This window comes from Wasmannia auropunctata, unplaced genomic scaffold (genome assembly GCF_000956235.1).
Source record: "Wasmannia auropunctata unplaced genomic scaffold, wasmannia.A_1.0 LD336078.1, whole genome shotgun sequence".
NCBI classification, from domain to species: domain Eukaryota; kingdom Metazoa; phylum Arthropoda; class Insecta; order Hymenoptera; family Formicidae; genus Wasmannia; species Wasmannia auropunctata.
This window is the reverse complement of record NW_012026812.1, coordinates 3,526,093-3,545,956: the sequence shown is the minus strand read 5'-3', so window position 1 is coordinate 3,545,956 and position 19,864 is coordinate 3,526,093. Positions and strand designations below refer to the sequence as shown.

Here is a 19,864-nt window from a genome sequence, read left to right as displayed (position 1 = left end):
TTCGATGTACACGAAGTGATTCAGGCGAAATTGCATATTATGAAAGCCATCCGTGCTAATCGAGACGTTCCTCGAAATCTCGGTGAAATCCCTTCCCGCACGACTGGAGAAGTCACTTCCTCCGTGAGAAGAGATTTAAAAAGAGAGGGGAGACAAGGATATCTGTCGGGATGGGCGAAATTGCATCAGCAGAGTGTAACTTTACGCCACGGTGAGGAGAAATTTTTAGAATCATTTAATAGCAGCGGGAAGCAATCAACAAGCATCGAAAGTCCATAGCAAATATTACGTCTGAAACTTGTTAATCATTTTCTCAAATAAAATTTTATTTTATTATTACTTTCGTATGTTTAGTTTTAAAACAGAATCTCAGCTGCATCGAAATCGCACATTGCTTTGTGGTGCAAACGTGAGACAATACGCGAGATCGAGAGAACGGAGCTTCTCAATGCACACTTATAGTAGAAACGGTGCTTCTCGCGAAGTCGGGTCAGACATCGTGAGAAGTCAGGTGGTTGGGACTGAGATATATGCCGCCAGGCGAACGTGCAGCCAAGCCAAGAAGAGCCAGCCAGGATCTCCTGGCCTGGGTCCCCCGGTGGCCCCCGGTGTGTACCAAGACTCAAGAGCCGAGTCGAGTTCGACTACGTGGTGTCCACTTTTCACGGGCTGGTGGGGTGCACTCCGGGTGGCCGTGGTGGGTGGCGGTATAAGTAGAGGCCTGCATTCGCCACCGTTCTCATACCCTCACCACGTCCTTCGGCTACCTCTTACTTTTACTTAGTGCCCCTTTTTTTACTTTTTATCTTTTCTTTTCTCTCTCTCTCTCTCTCCCCCCCTCCCCCTCTCCCTTTCTCTCTCTCCCTCTCTCCGTCTCTGTCGTACAAACGCACACGTACGCACACACTCTCACTTGATCTGTCTTTCTCCGTCTATCGGTGCGCGTTCGCTTTGCCATTCGTTCATTTGTTTCGCGCCTCGTCGGCGAAGTCGCGTCACGAAGCTGAGACGGGGGTCACGACCGTCACGTCAGCCGAGGCGCGCGTACACGTCCTGGAGAATCCAGTGAATATATCGACGGCTAGGTCCCTTCGCGTGCAGCTGGAAGACAAGTGCCGGTCGCGATCCGATCGGGAAGAGGACAGAGGTCAGAGATGATCGCGAGTGTCCGGTGACGATACATACACATAAGTAGAGCATCAATAGTATACTCGCAGAGTATATTTTCGAGAGTGTCGAAATACTGCCGGATACTGATATCGGGAAGAGTTTCGTTAACCTGAAGCAGCTGTTCGCGTATCACGGCGGGAGCGGAACGAGGAAAGGCGAGCAGGACGAGGAAGAGAACTGTGTGCAGTGCAGACATGTGGCTAAGAAGCGTGCTCCTGTGAGTAACTCGACTAATCAACAGTCCTTCTCTTTTTAATCTGAGAGTGCGATCTCAATGACGGGTGTGTGTGAGAATTAGATCTTTGTGAAATCAAATCTTGGTTGTGAGAAATTTAAGCACATAACTGAGTTAGCTACTTTACAGAGAACTTTACAGAATCTTATTTCGAAAGAAATAAAAAAATAACTTGATAATATACATATATTAAGAGTATTTCATGTATGTAAATTCTCTATATACACAAATGCAAGCCTGCAAATATAATAGTAAAACATAAAAAAATCTACATGTTTTCGTAGAGATATTAATATCTGAAAGTTCTTTTTAAAATGAATTCTAAAATTCTAATATGTATGTAATTCAATTGATAATTCAAGAATTATCTAATCTATTAAAATTCAAAGATTGTACTTATCCGAGATAACGGATTAAATCATATTAAAAATACACATAAATGGAAGTTATATAAAACACACGATATTATTTTTAACCATTAAAAACGTTTTAAATATTAAAAGTTTCAAATATATATACATTAAAAATTCAGGAAGTTACAAAAACTTTATTACCGAATGCTGGTTATCCACGAATAAGAATATAGAATTATAAATTCGACACAGTTTGTTTGAATCTGAATTTCTCTAGAAAAATTCCTTTCTACATTCACTGAAAATGATAATTAAGTTTCAGTTAACACTTCATGCGTATCTTTGATGTAACCAACATGCTATGCACTGCATTTCTAAATTAGTTCCTGTTTACGTGTTATTTTATATAAATACTATCAAATATTTTACAGTCACTTTTTCATTTAATTTTTTTTCTTGACACTATAATATCTATTATAATGTTTCTATACTTTTGCACGCAATACAAAGAGTTATGCAAATTTTGCTTCGAATGGAAACGAACAATGAAACAAAATATATTTGACATACAATTTTAATTGCCTCTTTATTTTGATTTTTTTATATTAATGATTATTCAAGGACTCAGTAATTAGGATATGCTAATGTATCAAGAAAATTATTCTGATATATATGCATCATTTGTAAGATTCACATTAATCGATGTCTAATTCTACCGTAACCTATGCGAATAATAAAAAAATTCTTGTTAAACGACTCATATAAAATCACGGCTAATGATTATAAATGATTATAGATACGGAGAAAAGCGGTTTTTCATGGGCAGAGGGGATATTACGCTTCTGAATTACGAGAATTATCGTAGCGAAAGGAGCGCTCAATCAACGACTCACTCTCTTAGATACGCCAATTACTTACAGTTTCATTCAGGCGAATGTGTATGTATAATTTATTTTGAAGAAATTTCCAGACGTGCCCTCAATTTTAAACTGTCGATCAAAGAAAGAAATTAATCCAACTGGATCATATCTTACGATGTTCAATCATGTATAAATTGAAATATGTAAAGTAAGAATTAAAAAAAAATATATATATATATGTGTTAATATAAATATAAATAAAGAAAATAAATTTATGTATGCATAAAATATATAGACTTAAATAAAAAATTAATAAATAAAAACAAATAACCAAGAATCCAGTTACTGACCAGTTACTGGCAATTTATTTTCTATCTGCTTATATACCTTTTATATTCTATAATTATTTTAATGCATTTAACAAAATATAAATTAAAGAGCAATTAAATTAATCCGCCCCATTCTACATGCGTTTGATTTTCAAGAATTTCAAGTGTTTTATTATTAAATCAATCTAAAATTTTTCCAAGCGAGATTTATAACGAAATAACACAAGCGAGTAATAGTCAGACCACACGCACTTTGGCTCCACATTACACATGTTTAGTGAGAGCGTCACAAATATATGAATTTATAACGCTTTACTCTAGGTAAAGCACGTCATTAGATGCATTCCAATGATATTAATAATAATGTTGCATTGTTGAAAAAAGTTATTTTCCTATGAAATATACTAATATATGTAAATAAAATATTTTTTTATATAATCTATATTTAATAATAGATATATTACTTCAGAAATAAAATTATGTAGTATTTTAAATAATAAAATTAATATATTCTTTTGTATAATTTTAAACATCAGATAAAGAACTGCTGATACGCAAAAAAAAGTTAACATTAATAAATACTTTAAATGCCTCATTATTCACCTTTCGATTTTACGATACTATCCGAAATAAAAATAACTGCAAATATTGCCACGAAAAACCTGATCTTGAATCCATTAATATTAAAATATTAAATAAAGTCATAGAATTAATTTAAAAAAAACAGAAATGCTAGAAGATTAGTTAAATTTCGAGTAGCTTTAACTGTTTGAAAAAACAGTTTATTATATTAGCTGAAAGCCGTACCTATATTATTATTATATTACTGGATCTCTTTGAATAATTAAATTGTTACATATATTTTTAAATGCGATCTATTATAATATCTAATATGTGATGATAGATAAAAAAGAGCGAAAAGAAAATTGATAGAAATTTTAGATAATCAGAATTTTGCATTTTTTTCCTATTAACTTTCAGCAAATTTATTCGTAGAGAGCCGTATTTCGTAGGCGGCACGAAAAAACATTTACGGGCTGGTAATAGGCTTTTGCCGTAATATTGTGACTTACGTAATGCCAGTGTCTCGTGCCACTGGATATACCTACGTATACGCAGTATGTTTATGCAGATACGCTTGTAAGCGAGACCGCTTTCTCCATACGATTTCGCGATAAATTCTTGCATTAAACGTCCATTTTCGGTCTAAGATTGAGTTATGGGATGCGCCCTTATGTGTCCCTTGATCCCTTAATTATCAAACTTAAATTTTTCTTATAGTATCGTTTCTGATGATTAGCGAATTATAAATATTTAAAGTTAAAATTTTTGTAGATATCTACATCAATTTTAAACTGTAATTATAAAATATTAGAAATTGAATATTGGAAATAATTAAATATAATTTATTGATGACAGAATTTCAGAATTCTGAAGTGAGATAAAGATTTGCTAGGCATAGAATATTTTGCATATACATATAAATATTTGTATTTATAATATTTGTCCATCCAATAAACTACATAAAGCTGCAAATTATGAAATGTTGAATCACTGCAGAGAAAAATTGTGAATCAGAGAAACTATATTCCTAAACGATTGAAAAAGAACAGATTTATAAATTCTATTCACATACTGCTATTTATCGGTCCTATATCTGGCTCGATCGTATAGTAGCGAAAGAACGTATCTTATAATTTGTTCTACTTTATTTGTAAATGTATTCCAGTTGTAAATTATTCTTGTACCGGAAGATCGCTCAAACGGAACGGTGCATATTCAACAACGATTTCCTGTTGTAAATGTCGTAGGCTTATTTCTCTTTCCATAAGATGCAAATTAATTACAAAATGGTAAATATTGATACCATTATATTGATGCAATAAAAATAAAGCATTTTCTTTAATCTAGAAAGATTAATAGTTATAGGAAAAATGAGAATAATTACGCACAGTAGAAATCACAGTAGAAAATGTTACAAAAATTAAATTTTACCATTTTAAGCGTAAAAATAATAATATAGCAAGGCAAATTGTAACTATCGATGCAAAACTATTAATATTAAAATACATAAGTCACCCTAACACTTTGCATTAAAGAAACACATATAGTATTGCGTCAGAGAATTGCCTTTTAAAATGATAATTCCGTGACTATATATATAGTATCCTTGCCAGCCACATTTTACTGAGGGAAAAAAGCTCTGAGCATTCGTGTTAATTTCAGAAGCGGCTCTCCTTCATTCATGAAGGAAATGATACCGATTGTAACCGATCGTCCTTGTGAATACAATGCCATAAATTCAAGATTCTTATCGTCTTACAACACTTTTTCCAACTTTGTTCAAAACTCTCTCTCTCTCTCTCTCTACTTTTTTGAGAAAACTTTTTCTACGAGAAATGTAGAAAATATTTTTAAAATGTCAAGATTTTATCGCTGTTACGCGCTGTAATAAAAATAAATGGATGTTAATGAAGTTAAAAGTTCAACAACTGTGAAAGCTGTGATCACGAATTTCGGCAACCTTGGGAAAAAGGGGGACGAGGTCGTATGCTGGTATCCGTATGCTGGCTTAAATGAACATTAGACGATCTTAATATTTTTTTTCAAAAAATGAAATCAATAATAATAGAATTTTTCCGAATATTAAAATAATTCAATCCGCTTCGCGAATTATTTTCTGCTTCAGCAAAATGAAATTTTTTACAGAGTATGCTACTTTCTTCAGTTTAATTATTACAAAATTCTTCAAGTTGCTGAAATATTGTTGAATGACGTTCGAATTTTGCGTTATTGATGAACTAATTTTTGCGTAACGGGTGTGAAGAATCGAGTGACCGATGAGAATCAGTCGAGCGTCGGATGCAGCTTGCGATTCGACGACCAGATGTGAACTTTCACCACCAATCAAATCTTGCATTAGCTATACACATGCCGCCATCGTTTACACCTTGCCTCCCTACATCTCACACGCGCCTTATCACTTTCGCTGATGATGCGTCATTATACCGTACGATAATATGATAACTTTCTTTCGTACTCTCTTTATATTAACTGTATATCAATTTGAACAATAAAACATAGATCTACTGCGGAGATTAATCATTAAATACTTAGACTTTCTTTGTACCTTATGACACGCGTAAAAGTAATCACGTTAGATTTATTAATAATGCGTCTTTGTATTAAAATTTGCAGAATATGCGGCGTCATTGCGGGCACACTAGCGGGCAGTCCATCGGATGTCGTGCAGATATCAGATGACAATTTGACTCGAAAAAATGTTGCAGCAACGACATATCAACCACCGCGGGCCATCGCGATTGAAGGTAGAGAGATTGCACAGCATTTTAATAAATAAAAATTTCGAAACCGCGGATTAACTCACAAGTTCAAATGCGAGATAAATTAATTTAACATTAAATAAAATAAGAATAATAGGTTCTTGTTTTATCTCGTTTTTTTCTAAATCATTACTGGTGCTCTTAAACTTGTGACATTCGACCGAGAATTATTACAGTTTATTAAATTTTTAGCGTTTGAATAAAATGGTATAAATTTTGACGAACTTTCAGAATTTGTGACATCGCACAAATTGCCGGAAAACGTAGCGAAACCATTGGATGACGATGACGATGACGAATATATTGACGAAAAAAAAGTCGCGTTTAAAGACAATAAACAAGTTAAGAAAGTCACTCAGAAATTCGAGAATGTCGAGAAAAAAGCGGCTACTCTTGAACCTGCCAGACGTTTGGATTTGACCGAAGAGGATGACTTGGAGAGTCTCACCGCTAAAAGACAAGCGCGAGTCGAGCTCGAGAATTTTAGCGACACTGGCAAGGTTCTGCAGGAAGGCAGAATAAAGAAAATTGACTCTAAAAGGCCGCGGCCGACCGAACAGGATGAAGTTATTCCGGGAGTCTACGTCAGGTAAAATATTTTTGAATAACTGACTTGATCGCGAATTCTATAAATGAAACGAAGATATAAATTTCTGACGATTCGTAATGATCGATAAATAATTAATTGATTACACTAAATATTCATTGATTATACTAATATTTTTCTTAATTCTATAATAATTTCTTTAGATTTTTATCGATATTTAAATATTTAAAGAAAAAATAAAATATTCTCTATTCTTGTTTAAAAGAATTTACCTGTTTTATTTAAAAGAACGTAATATAGTTTCGTAAACTATATTCTCTCTCTCTCTCTCTCTCTCTCTCTCTCTCTCTCTCTGTTTAATTTTTCTTCATATTTAATACAAAAAAATATATATTTTTTTTATATTCCAATAATGATGAAATATTATTTGCATATCTTTAGTGCGGAATATCCGACAACTATGTTACCCATCCTGACAACTCCACGTGAAGCACGTAGCAAAGACAGTCTCTTTGATTTCGTTCCCGTAAACATTATACGAGAGGATAGCAAAGATGGCTATGCGCGTTTTTCGGACGCGAATTTCGGGGATCTGGGTGACGTGAGTTTGGTACCGGCTGGTACAAATTCTCGTATTCAGGTATATTAAAAATTAATGAATTAATTATACTTTTTATACTTATGTTTAGTTTAGTGGGATAAAATGTATGCGACGGAAATTGTCCTTAAAGAATAAACATAAAACATGTATAATTCTATTTTTATATTCTCTCTCAGAACATTTTCGATCAAATCGTAACTCTTGCTCCTTTTCATATCGAATAGGTGAAGAAAGGACCGAACGGGAAGGATTACGAATACGAGTATGTGTATTATTACTACGATGAGGAGGATGAAAACAAAGCAGGTACCGCGGGTTCGCCTGTGACGAATTCTTACGACATTCCTTCCAGAACAACCTCGGCGCCCAGGAGAGTAGCCACCGCCAACAACAACAGAAGCAAGTACAGTACCGTGGAGAGGTCGAGCACCGTGGAGCCTAGCAATAACGAGGTCATTCCAAATAGAAATGGTAATAGAGGCAGACAATTGGTCGAAACTGAAGACATTTCCGATGAAAGACTACCGGCGAACACTCGTTTCCCACCGAGGTATTTATCACAATTGTGTGGCATTTAATAAAATCTATGTGTTCACAATTACATCCATAACAATATATATCGACAGTTTAAAAAAAAAAGCGATATTTCTCTTAATTGTAAGTAAAATATTTTCTAGAAATATATTCACATTTTCTCTTTAGTAAAGCTGTGTGTTCAACATTTTCATCGTCAACAACTTTATGTTTCAATGTAAAATATGATAATTATACGATTAATTATACGGTTGATTGTTAACAGATCGCGATCGAATCACAATACAGGCACAACGGAACCTTCGCGAACTCGTAGTAACCGACCGCGACCGAGTCTCGATCTGGTTGATTCCAGCAGTTTCCGGACCCATCAAGAGGGTCCTGAGTTTCCGCAAACCTTACCAAAAGGACCTGTTAGATTCTTAGGTGTTACCCCCAATGAGGACAACGAGGAGAAACTTTTGAGCAGAAACCGCGGAAGACCACAGAGAATTCAAGAACCTGCTCCTGTCGAAGAAGTTGTCGATGATACACCGACTCCTAGAAGACGTCTGAGCACCACAGCATCGGCTGAGGTAATTATTTTAATTAAAATAAATTTAAAAAAGATATTTAAATATACAGAATTACATTCTAATTTAAAAATCAATCATTAATTAAATATTCTAATATAAATACATTAAATTAATAACAGAAATGGAAACATTAACGTTTAAACAATTAAAATATGATACAATACAATCTGCGAAAACTAATTTGAATGTGAAAAAATATTAAATGCATTTTTAATGATTAATTAGATTAGCAAATATTTTATAACACAATTTTATTAATTTCGTCATAATTCAGACTGCATTTTTAAGTTATGAAGGTATTTTGCAGTAATAAAATAAATAACTTTACACGAACTAATCAATTTTCAGGCCGGAGTAGAATTGAGCAGAGGTCAGCCGATACGTTTTAGCGCGGAGGACGATGATGAGGAGACTGCCGCACCGGAAAGATCCGGCAACAAACGTGTATCTTTGGAGAACAGGACACAAGAGTCCGGCGAGACGGAAGCTTCGCCGATTTATCCCAGCGTTACTGCTGACTCCACGGATAATCCAACAACCGAATATCCGTCTGTTATGGACAAGGTTGCCCTGGATCTTTACGCCTTCTTGCAGCAAGGACAGAGTAATTTGATAGACGCGTCCAGCAGTGAAGCCAACGAAACAGCCGGAGACAGCACAACGGTATCCGACGATGAGATCACGACTGACTTGACAACAACGGCGGATCTGGCCGATTCTACGATCGTTAATGAGTCCACCAGCACGACGACGACGACGACAACGACGACCGAACCGACGACTACAACGACAACGACCACGGAACCACCGACCAGCACTACTCAAGTTCCTGTAGGAAGAGGGAAATTCCGACGACCTGGAATTGGCGGTCCAGCTATCTCGAGAAATCGGTATATTTTTATTAAAGAATTAATTCTTTTTTTGTATGTCTACTTATTTTAAAAATTCGTTTTATGAGTCTCCTAGTAATGAGAATTATACACATAATTTCGCTTCATTATACAATTACATAATTTTCACCAGGTTCAAGTCCAACGGTTCGGTCGGCATTAGCACGACCGAAGCACCTTTAGAGTCGACCCAAAAAACCCGAGCACGTTTCGGCAGCAATGGTTCGAACGGTGGTGGATTCAAGCGACCTCGGCCGGGCGGCAATCACAAGCCGATCGAGGAGGATACCGTGCAAAAGGAGACCGCTGGGTCGACGAATGCGGAGAAACCGCCAGCCGGTCGCGGCAGATTCCGCGCACCTACCGGCGGCAGAATCCCCGTCTCCACAACAACGGCGCCGTCAAACGGTGCAACGGCAGCTGCACCGGCACGACCTACCTTCAATAAGCTAAACATCAATCGGAGACGCGGACGACCGACCACATCCACGTCGGGAGGCGAGGAACCCCAGGAGGGAGCGACGCATTCCGAAAACGGTCAGATCGTCGCCCAGACCGCGCCGGAAAGTGCATCCCCCAAATCCGCCGTTCGCACGAGACTTCCTGGCGCGCCCGCGATCAGACCGGCCATCAGACCGGGTGGCAATAGGGTCAATCTGAGGCAAAAACCGGGACAGACGACCACGACAACGCTCGCACCGGAAGCCCCTGAAGGGTCCGTCGAGGAACCAGCTGGAGAAGGAACCGAAGAGGAAACTCATGAGGTTGGAATTTTACGCATTTGCATTTTTGATACTTTTCTTTTTTTATATAAAAATATATTTCTTTCAATGTATTTCAAAATTGAAAATTTATTAAAGATATTAATTTTGTATATTACTGATAAGAGATATTTAAAAATATATTTCTTTCAATGTATTTCAAAATTTAAAGTTTATTAAAGATATTAATTTTGTATATTACTGATAAAAGATATGTTTTAACTAATTGGATTATACACACCGACTATTTAATCAACGTTTGTTACCGAGCAAATCGTATATAATTATGCAGATATCTCTTTCTCTCGATTTACTAGCAATTCCGCATGCCAAAGGTGGTAAGATTAAATCTGAAATTCTATCTCAAATATGTATGTATATGTGTATCGTCGCGAGATAACTGCATACTTCGCAAGATTAGGTACGAGGACACCGTGATGTCACTCGATAAAGTCACTCTTCGAGTTTACTTTCACTGGATGGCCTTTCGAAATGTCATCGACGAGACGGCGAGAGACGGTTCGCGATCGCTTTTCACCTTTCGATTTTACAACTTCGCGGTTGTCATGAATTACAAGTGCTGAGCACTGATAAGAATAATAGATCGAAAAATAGAAACTGCAGAGAAAAAAGGGAGAGAGAAAGATTGAAAATAGCAAAGAATGAAACTAGCTTCGTTATGATAAATAGCTAATTTAAAATTCTAAAAAACTATATTTTTCATATGTCTTTCATAATCTATTTTTAAATTTATCGCACCTGAAGAATTTATTTACTTATAAAATGTATTCTTAAATTATATTATAATTATTATTCTTTTTTTTAAAATTCTAGTACATAATAACAGAATTCGGAAGTTATTTCTTATATTTTTCATATATTTTAGTCATGTTTCAGTAGAATATCAAATTCCGAGAAATAACGTTTAAATCTTGCATAAATTGCTCAACTAATCATCTCTGTTCCTCAGGCACCAGCGGAGACCAGCCCGCCGGCCCGATCCACCACATCGAATCCTCTGAACAAACTGCGCAACCGTAATCGGCTGCAGGTGCAACCGAAGACCACGACAAAATCGCCGTTGCCGCCGACGATCAGAAGATCGCCGCTGTTGCCGCGACGCAAGGTAACAGAGACCCCGGCTGTCCAATCGAGCCAGGAGGAGACTGCCTCCGAGGAGGAGACCACCGCTAGCGAGACCGAACCGACCGAAGTGGTTTTAACCGAGACCAGCACGGCGGCCAGCACGAAGCACGAGGAGACGCGCGGTCTGAGCGGTCTCCTAGCGCCCCGACGCAGGATACAGCCGCGACGTCCAGGTCAAATAGTCGCCTGAATAAAGGAGGACACCCCGACATCTCGAACTCCGCGAATCAAGCACTCGTCCGAGGATCCGAATGACGATTCCCAACAATTAATCACGTCGCGAAGATAGAAGAGTATAAATTATCTCATATAAATTAGGCGTTCCCTTAACTAAATAATATATCAAATGCCAACCTCGGAGATCTTTCCTTTTACTCATAATGTTTTTCCTCATATGTTTCTCTGACCGATAAAACGGCATCTCGCGTGTCACGACGAAAACGGCAGGTGTACATAGTGTTTTTTTGCGAAAACAGCTTCTTTTGAAGAATTTAAATTTGTAATAGTATTTTAATTGCCCTGACGAGAACGTGCGTCTATCATACGACATATATAATCCACAGAAATTCAATTTAATATTAAAAATTATTTATTCTGAATACTAAGAGCACTGTTGCTCAGTGCTTTTAGTACTTAAAATAAGTAATTAATCATTACCTTCCAATATTACATTTCTGTAGAGAGTAAATATGTAAAATATCTGAATTAGCGTTTTTCAATCAAAATCGAAATAATACTTCGTAAACTTAATTTCGTATTGTATTTATGTCATTTTGAATTAATATTATATAATATATATAATATAATAATGCAATATTATAAATATCAAATGTATTTAAACAGATCTAACGTAATACAAAATTGACAGGACGTACAAATATCTATAGAAATCTCGTAAATAGATATTTAATTAAATATTTTAAAGATCTCTTTAAATACATTTGATGTTTATAACATCTGCACATATTAATTCAAAATGACACATAGTAATAAAATGTTCTACTCGCATATTATAGAATTATAGATAAACGTTGCGATTAATCTCGCGCATACTAAATAAATAAATAAATAAACAAATAATTTCTCTCTTACTCACCGGTTGCTGCGCCGTGTCTTCCTTGGGCTTCTCCTCCTCCTCGTCTCTCCGGACCCTCTCGTGTTTCCTTGTCATTGTTTCTCCATATAGCGATCGCACTCGCGAAAATTACGCCCGGAGGACTGATTACGTACGCGTTAATCCAGTGGAATATACGGTCACGCGCGACACTTTGTACGGCACTCCCGATATTATCGCATACGACGCGTGTTAAAACAAACTATATAACCGCTGAAGTTTGATTCGCGCGATATTTGATACGGCACATCCGCCGTCGTCACACGTAACGCGTATGTGTAATACAATCGCCAAAATTCGAACGCGTCATACATCGTACGACATAACCCTGCACGCGCGACGCGCGCAATATAATCGCCGAAATATGATCGCGCGACGCTTTGCGCGACACTCCCGATACCGTTTCGTTATCGCTGGCGACGCGACGCGACGCGCACTTTAAACGCATAATCGCGACGGAAGAGTAAACGCGAGAGAAACGCGACGTGTACGACGCGCACGAAATCGCGACACACGTATGCGGCGTCCCGTGCGGGTTCAAAATGGCGGAGGAAAACGTTCGAACTTCGCGGCCAACTTCTCACGACAGGCGCGACCATCGAATACCGACGCGGCGTTGCTGCACTCGGCTCGCTCTCGGCTGCACTTTCTACTCCTACTCCGAGCGAGTATTTTGGACCTATAATTGGGATAAATAATATCGTATTTGATGATTCGAGGATATTACAGACAAAATTGTATGCACATCTCGCGGAACATGCATATCTCAATCGCCCCCTCAAAAGATATAAGTCGCCGGCCGCGTCACCGCGACGCATAAATTTGATCGCGCGAGAAACGAAGCTCCGCTTCGTTATTTTAACGCAGTGTTCTCTTTCCATCTTCAGAATTGTTTAACACGCGATATAATCAAATCGGCATGCATTGCATTGGTATTCGTTCATATTTTGCGGTATTCCGCGTCCGTCGAGTTCAGAAACGAAAAAGGAATGCGAAAATTAATGGCGGAGCGTCTCTCGCGTTTGGCGTCGCGCCGCGCGTTGCGCGTTGATCTGCTCTTGGCGTCGCGATAGTAATGAATTTTCCATATCAAATCCGTCGTTGCGCGATAATTCAATATTGCGACAAGTTATATATATAAATTGATATAGGTTTCAATATACCATTTGATCAAGTCGCGACGCTATTCATCCTCCCTCCGCCGGCGAGCGATCCTTTCCGCGCCGGCGACGCGCCAAAAATGACCGAAGTGACGCGCAAGAAGTGCCGAGGGGCGCTAGATAGTACGGGCCACCGCCGCGAGATGGAGACGCGAGCGAAGCTTTACCGTATGTTACCAGTTACCTACAGTTAGACCTCTCTGCGCCTTTTATCGATCATTGATAATCGTGGACATTTGTGTGCGATTTGTTTTCGCCAGATTCCGGCGATTCCCTCGGCATCGCCACCGGCCGATGACTGCATTATCTTCCACCCTGACGGGAGCCGAGGGAACAGAGGGGGCCGAGGACTCAGCAAAGATGGTGAAACGCGGAGAGACAGATGTGCAGTTTTAAACGATCCCGATGTCTAAATCGCCAGTGAATAATCGCGCGAACGGCGGCCGATATGCGAGCGGGCAGTCGCGCGTAGCCCGTAGGTGGAATCATTGAGTCGCGCGAGTGGACGGAGAGATTCGTCGTCGTCGTCGGGGCCGGGGGCATCGCTCGTGATCGCGGGCACGAAGGTAAACGCGAGAGGATGTGCCTTTGTTTATAAAGATCAGCTGTGTGCCCCCCAAACATCGCGTCACCCTTCCCGTTTCGCGCGCGCTCTCGCGACCAGCGCCAGCCACCCACGTCTGCTTATATTTTCGTCGAAAAAGGGTCAGCCGAATGCGGGGACGAAAACGGGATCAAGGAACGTGTGGTCGCACGTGCATCCGTCGTTCGTACGGAGAAAGAGATCTCAAAAAAAAGATGGAAAAAAAAGATACCTGACTCACTGCGGAAGTCGTACGGGCTAACAATAAGAAGAGAGAGAGAGAGAGAACAAAGAAAAAAGTTCATTATTTTTTTGCGATTTCCTAAAATGGCACAGTTTAGGCTCTCGGTTTTAAGTCGGGGCATCTATCTAAGGTTTCGAAGCATTTCAGAGCATCCTAAAACTTTGTTGTTCCTGCGCGAGAGTCGAGAAATTTCGCAGCACATGAGAGGCTAAGATTTCGTGTTGCAGGCAGCATTGTTGATTTTCATCTTTTTTTTTTTCGTCTCTCGATATTACTATTCAGAGAAGAAGTGAACGCGAAAGACAAGTGTGGACAAGTGTGTCCGCACATTGATATAACGCTAGCGAAACGTTCAAGGTGAAACGTACGATTCGATGAATAATCGGCTGATGAAAAATTAATCTCGTGATAAGACGCGCAATAAAGAGGATTTCGAAAGAAATGATAATAAAGGGAAATCTATTCAAACGATATGCATTCAGAACGTTCCTTAAATAACAATAGTCGCGGTTTTAGCTTCACGATAAGACGGGGATGTGCATCTGTTAAAAAAATCCAAGTGACTTTCTTTGTGCACAAGTTGATTGTTATCATTACCTTTGTTATCACCTTTGTGCTAGAATTAATCTCTAAAGGGCAACAGTTTTCTCTAAAAATATTTTTACACGAGAAGGTTCACACGACAATGCATGTAAATTCTCTTGTAATCGAACAACAGACAATTATAATCTTTTATGAAGATTTAATACTTAATATTTATGATATTATTTTCTTGTAAAAGTTTGGATTTTGTTATTCTTTAATTATAATTTTTTATTTTTTTAGGTTAGTTTACGATAAAGTAAGAATGAAATATCTGTTTATTGATATATTTTTCAACACATACCCCTGGATGAGATAAAATGTATAGCAATCGAGAACTGCTACATTAGGGTTAATATTAATTTAGTAACTGATTTACATTCTAGATGCTTGTGGAACAACCATCGACTGGTAGCTAAATAAATTTTATGACATGAAAGAATGAAACGAGAAACTGTCATTACCTGTGTAGAGCCTGACCGACGAGCACAAACGGTAAGATATGATTATTTAGTTTTGTGTTCTAATTACAATATAAATTTTCCCTCAGTGTAAGAATTTTTTGTATAGAAAAATATATGTTGGAAAATTTATTATTATGCCTATTGTTAAAACATTTGTTATCTAAGCATATTTATCTAATAATATAAATCCTTAAACGAGATATAATTGTAATTAATATGTGCTTCTATGTAAATTGCATTTGCAGATGACGACGGTACTGGACAGTAGTTATCAACGCATACAGCCGTACGAGGGGCAGGAGGAGGACGCGGATGATGAGGACGATCGCGAGGAGGCTCCTCAAGAATCAGGTGTCATCATCCATGTAGTGCCGGAGGGTAACAAAGCACGATGGAATCACATCGAAGACCTAGATTCATTCTTTACGCGAATGTACCACTATCACCAGCAGCATGGCTTTGTCTGTATGATGCTCCAAGAAGTTTTGGAATTACTGCAATTCTTTTTTGTAGTCACATTCGTTACCTTTCTCTTACACTGCATCGATTACACCAAGATATACAGGTATATCTTATCATTAAGCTCTTGTGAATTATCTATGCACATCTTGACTCTGTATTCTCTGTATTCTTATGTTTTAATTCATATTTAATTGACACTCTATCTTTTTAGCGGTGGCGGAGATAGCAAGGGCAACGATACCAGCCACAAAAGCGATGCCATAATGTGCTTTGGTGATTGCATGAAATCGATCTCTTCGTTCTACTGGAGTCTTCTCGTAGTCGCGACAATTTTCTTTTTCCTCCAATTTCTCAAAGTTTTGTATCACCTGGCGCAATTCTGGGATATCAAAATGTTCTTCAATACAGCGCTCAAAATCGCCGATAGCGAGCTAGACAATTTTACATGGCACGAGATTCAGAAGCGTGTGATAGAGGTGCAGAAGGAGCAGGAGATGTGTATTCACAAAAGAGAACTTACGGAATTAGATATATACCATAGGATATTAAGACATAAAAATTACATGGTAGCTATGATCAACAAATCCCTCTTACCCGTGCGACTCAAAGTCCCCCTTATAGGAGAAGTCATTTTTTTGACACGAGGATTGAAATACAATATAGAATTATTATTATTTTGTAAGTATTATAATTGCGCAATTATATAGATATAACTTTACTAGAAATAATTTATATTGCTTTTTTTTTAGGGGGACCATGGTCACCATTCGAAAATAATTGGCATCTGAAGGAGGATTACAAAAAATTGAATAAAAGGCAAGAACTCGCACGATCATTATCTAAACACATTCTATGGGTCGGTATCGCAAATTTCGTCTTGTGTTTCCTTATTCTTCTGTGGCAAGTTCTCTATACATTTTTCAATTACGCTGAGGTGAGTAATTATGCTTATTTGTGGTAATCAATGAGACTTTTAACTTGCTAAATCAATACTAACGTGTGGCATAACATCGACAGACCATTAAACGAGAACCAAGTGTTCTGGCGATGCGGACGTGGTCTCTGTACGGTCGGCTGTACCTACGACATTTCAACGAACTCGATCACGAGTTGAACGCGCGTCTCAGTCGTGCGTACCGTCCTGCTTCAAAGTACATGAGCAGCTTCACGTCACCGATAATGACAATAGTAGCGAAGCACATTGCGTTCATCACCGGTAGCGTATTGGCGGTGTTACTGGTCATAACGGTGATCTACGAGCCGATATTCTCGATGGAGCGCGTGGTTGCCTACATGACTATGCTGGGCGCGGTGGCGGCAGCCGCGAAGGCGATTGTACCCGATGAGAATTTAGTTTGGTGCCCCGAGACTCTTCTGACCGCTGTCCTGGCCCACACGCATTACAGGCCGGACAGTTGGCGGGGGACTGCTCATACGCATACCACCAGGTCCCAGGTGGCGCAGCTATTCCAATATCGCGCGGTGCATCTTCTGGAAGAGCTGGTTTCTCCATTCGTGACGACGTACATTTTGTGCTTCCGCATGAGACACCGAGCCCTGGAGATTGTAGACTTTTTTCGTAACTTCACGATCGAAGTCGCCGGAGTCGGTGACGTGTGCAGCTTCGCTCAAATGGACGTACGTAGACACGGGAATCCCATGTGGCAGACCGTAGCGCACAGTCCCACAGTCTCGCCGCTGCCAGAGGATCGTAGTGCAGGATACGACAATCAATACGGCATCGATCCGGACAAGTACCACGTACCGATGTCGAATCATTATACCCAGGCCGAGGACGGCAAGACCGAGTTGTCCCTCATACATTTCACCCTGACGAATCCCGAATGGAAACCGCCGTCCCATGCGGAGAATTTCGTAACTGCTTTGAGAGAAAGGGCGAAGAAGGAAGTAACTGCCGATCCTGATCCTTATAACAATCCTCTGATAGCTAGTTTGAACAGTTTATCCGGTCTTGGCGTAAGTGTTTGATTTTTCTCTCTTCCTTACTACATTAATTTTCATAAAGTTCACTTCGCGTATCACTAATATATTACTTAATTTATTTTCTTACAGTATAGAGATCACGTATCGAATATTATTCGAAGCACGATAAATCAAGTGAGTGTACCTAGCATGAGTAACATTTTCACGAATCAGCCGGGTACGTCGGCTACGTCGGTCGGCGTCGATCAGTCGTTAGCCACAAAATCTACCGTTCTACGTCGCGGTGTGTCCAGGACGGAAGGTCCATTGCACAATGATAGAGGATTCCTATACGATTTGCAGCAAGGTATATCGAATCAATCGCTAGGTGCTTCTGTATTCGGATCGGGCCACAGTTATGTTATGGAGGCGCATGCAGATCCGTATGAACCTACAGAATTAACCGCTGCCGACATGTCTTTGTCTACATTGTACCTGCATGAGCTTCATCATAGACAAGTAAGTATTTTGATCTATATTTTCAATTTCGCGATTTAACAAATCGATTTAACAAATTTCGAATTGCGAGTACAACGTAATGTGGAACGTTACAAGCCACTTTGACAAGAGTGCTCAGATATGTTAAAAATAAAACGTCTGATCTCTAAGGTAAGAAGAAGAGGTTACCATGAAATGGCAACGAGAAGTATATGGCAGCGAAGTCCGGTTCAAGAGCTGGCGACACTTCCCGAGGTTAGACAAGAAAGAATACCGCTCCTGTTGCATCAAGATTCGTCTTTAAGAAAAAACAGAGAATCCTAACGTTAGAAATTTCATTTAAAAAGCGTCCTCGACTCGCGCAATAATCGTTTTTAGAAGAATAAAGTGGTTTTTATCTGTTTTATTATGACGAATCCATGATTTATTTTACAATAAGTAAGTAGTCGCAATATACCCAAGAGTGGAATCGTCTGAACACTCTCGGTGTTATATAGAGGTCATGATGTCTTCTAAATACGTTAAATTACACAGAATGCAGAGAGAGTATATGCTTCTTTCTCTCTCTTTCCCTCTCTCTTCTTTCTCTGTGTGTGTGGCCAACGATTTAATAACGCCTATTCTTAATATCAGAGGCCTATTTAAAAGCTTAGATTTTATATGTAAAAAATATTTACACTTAAATGTTATATTTTATATTTTGACATAATGAGCGCGTAAAGCTCTATATATAAAAAGTATAATTGATTTAAAGGATTAGATTATCCAATGTAGCATTGACAAGTAGAAACTTTTCGGCATTTTTTAAGAGAAGTTGGTATATGTTTCTACAAATTTTTCCAGAATTTTTTATTGTTTTTCATCATTGAATTGATGTATATAGCAATTATTTCTATAATGGAAGCATCATATTATTTTCGGGGTTGAAGACAACATAATTTTGGAGCTCTTCTAAATTACAAAACTGAATAACAAACTCTTATTTTGATTAGAATTATGTAAAAATATGTAAAATAGAATTGTGTAAAATTAATTAGGAATTATGTAAATATTGTTCGAGTAAATTTGTATAAAGTAAAATAATTTGATAGAATTCTAGAATTATTCTCTTTCGACATGAAAAAATTAATTTTTTTATCAAGCTAATTTTTTTACACAGATCTAATCCTTTAATCCATTTAAACTTCATTATGCGAGAAAAGCAGCGTATGTCAAAAGTTTGTCCAATGACAATTAGAATATTTCAATTGTAAATTAGTTGAACATAAAGGCTAGTATAGTCCTTCCTTAGAATGATAAAAGAAAAAAAACAAAATGTCTTTTCGTTTAATAGGGAGATACGCGTAATTTACTTGTCTGATAATTTTAATCACTTCTCAATGCCACAATTCTCTAGTCATACGAAATTAATATCGCGCCGTAATATACTTCTTTTTTTGTAGAGATAAAATGGTTCTATTTATTTTTAACATTTTATTTTGATTAACTA

General features: G+C 38.1%; 3 protein-coding genes across 7 annotated transcripts in view; 2 read left to right on the top strand and 1 right to left on the bottom strand.

The window, feature by feature from the left end:
* Nucleotides 1-13,109, bottom strand: part of LOC105449117 — a 246,648-nt gene extending 233,539 nt beyond the window's left edge. The window contains exon 1 of the mRNA XM_011688116.1: nt 12,442-13,109. The gene's annotated coding sequence lies outside the window, so the exon portion shown is untranslated. The remainder of the gene's footprint in view (nt 1-12,441) is intronic.
* On the top strand, nt 805-12,425 carry LOC105448983 (mucin-5AC-like). 2 transcript variants are annotated; one of them, XM_011687914.1, is made up of 10 exons: nt 805-1,387; nt 6,146-6,276; nt 6,523-6,880; nt 7,280-7,478; nt 7,664-7,701; nt 7,792-7,989; nt 8,239-8,548; nt 8,897-9,438; nt 9,572-10,202; nt 11,170-12,425. In XM_011687914.1, the coding sequence occupies exons 1-10, from the start codon at nt 1,365-1,367 to the stop codon at nt 11,533-11,535; spliced, it is 2,796 nt and encodes a 931-aa protein (XP_011686216.1). In that variant the 5' UTR covers nt 805-1,364; the 3' UTR covers nt 11,536-12,425. The 2 variants fall into 2 exon arrangements, with proteins under 2 accessions (XP_011686216.1, XP_011686215.1); XM_011687913.1 differs by having other exon boundaries at nt 7,664-7,989.
* An 824-nt stretch (nt 13,110-13,933) lies between the features above and the next one.
* LOC105448979 (autophagy-related protein 9A) lies at nt 13,934-18,791 on the top strand. Of its 4 annotated transcripts, none has more exons than XM_011687907.1 (9): nt 13,934-14,185; nt 15,272-15,338; nt 15,415-15,523; nt 15,738-16,057; nt 16,166-16,632; nt 16,704-16,888; nt 16,972-17,931; nt 18,028-18,396; nt 18,547-18,791. In XM_011687907.1, the coding sequence occupies exons 3-9, from the start codon at nt 15,470-15,472 to the stop codon at nt 18,697-18,699; spliced, it is 2,508 nt and encodes an 835-aa protein (XP_011686209.1). In that variant the 5' UTR covers nt 13,934-14,185; nt 15,272-15,338; nt 15,415-15,469; the 3' UTR covers nt 18,700-18,791. The 4 variants fall into 4 exon arrangements, with proteins under 4 accessions (XP_011686209.1, XP_011686207.1, XP_011686210.1 ...); XM_011687908.1 differs by lacking the exon at nt 13,934-14,185 and adding an exon at nt 14,200-14,803; XM_011687905.1 differs by lacking the exon at nt 15,272-15,338.
* The last annotated feature ends 1,073 nt before the right edge of the window (nt 18,792-19,864 follow it).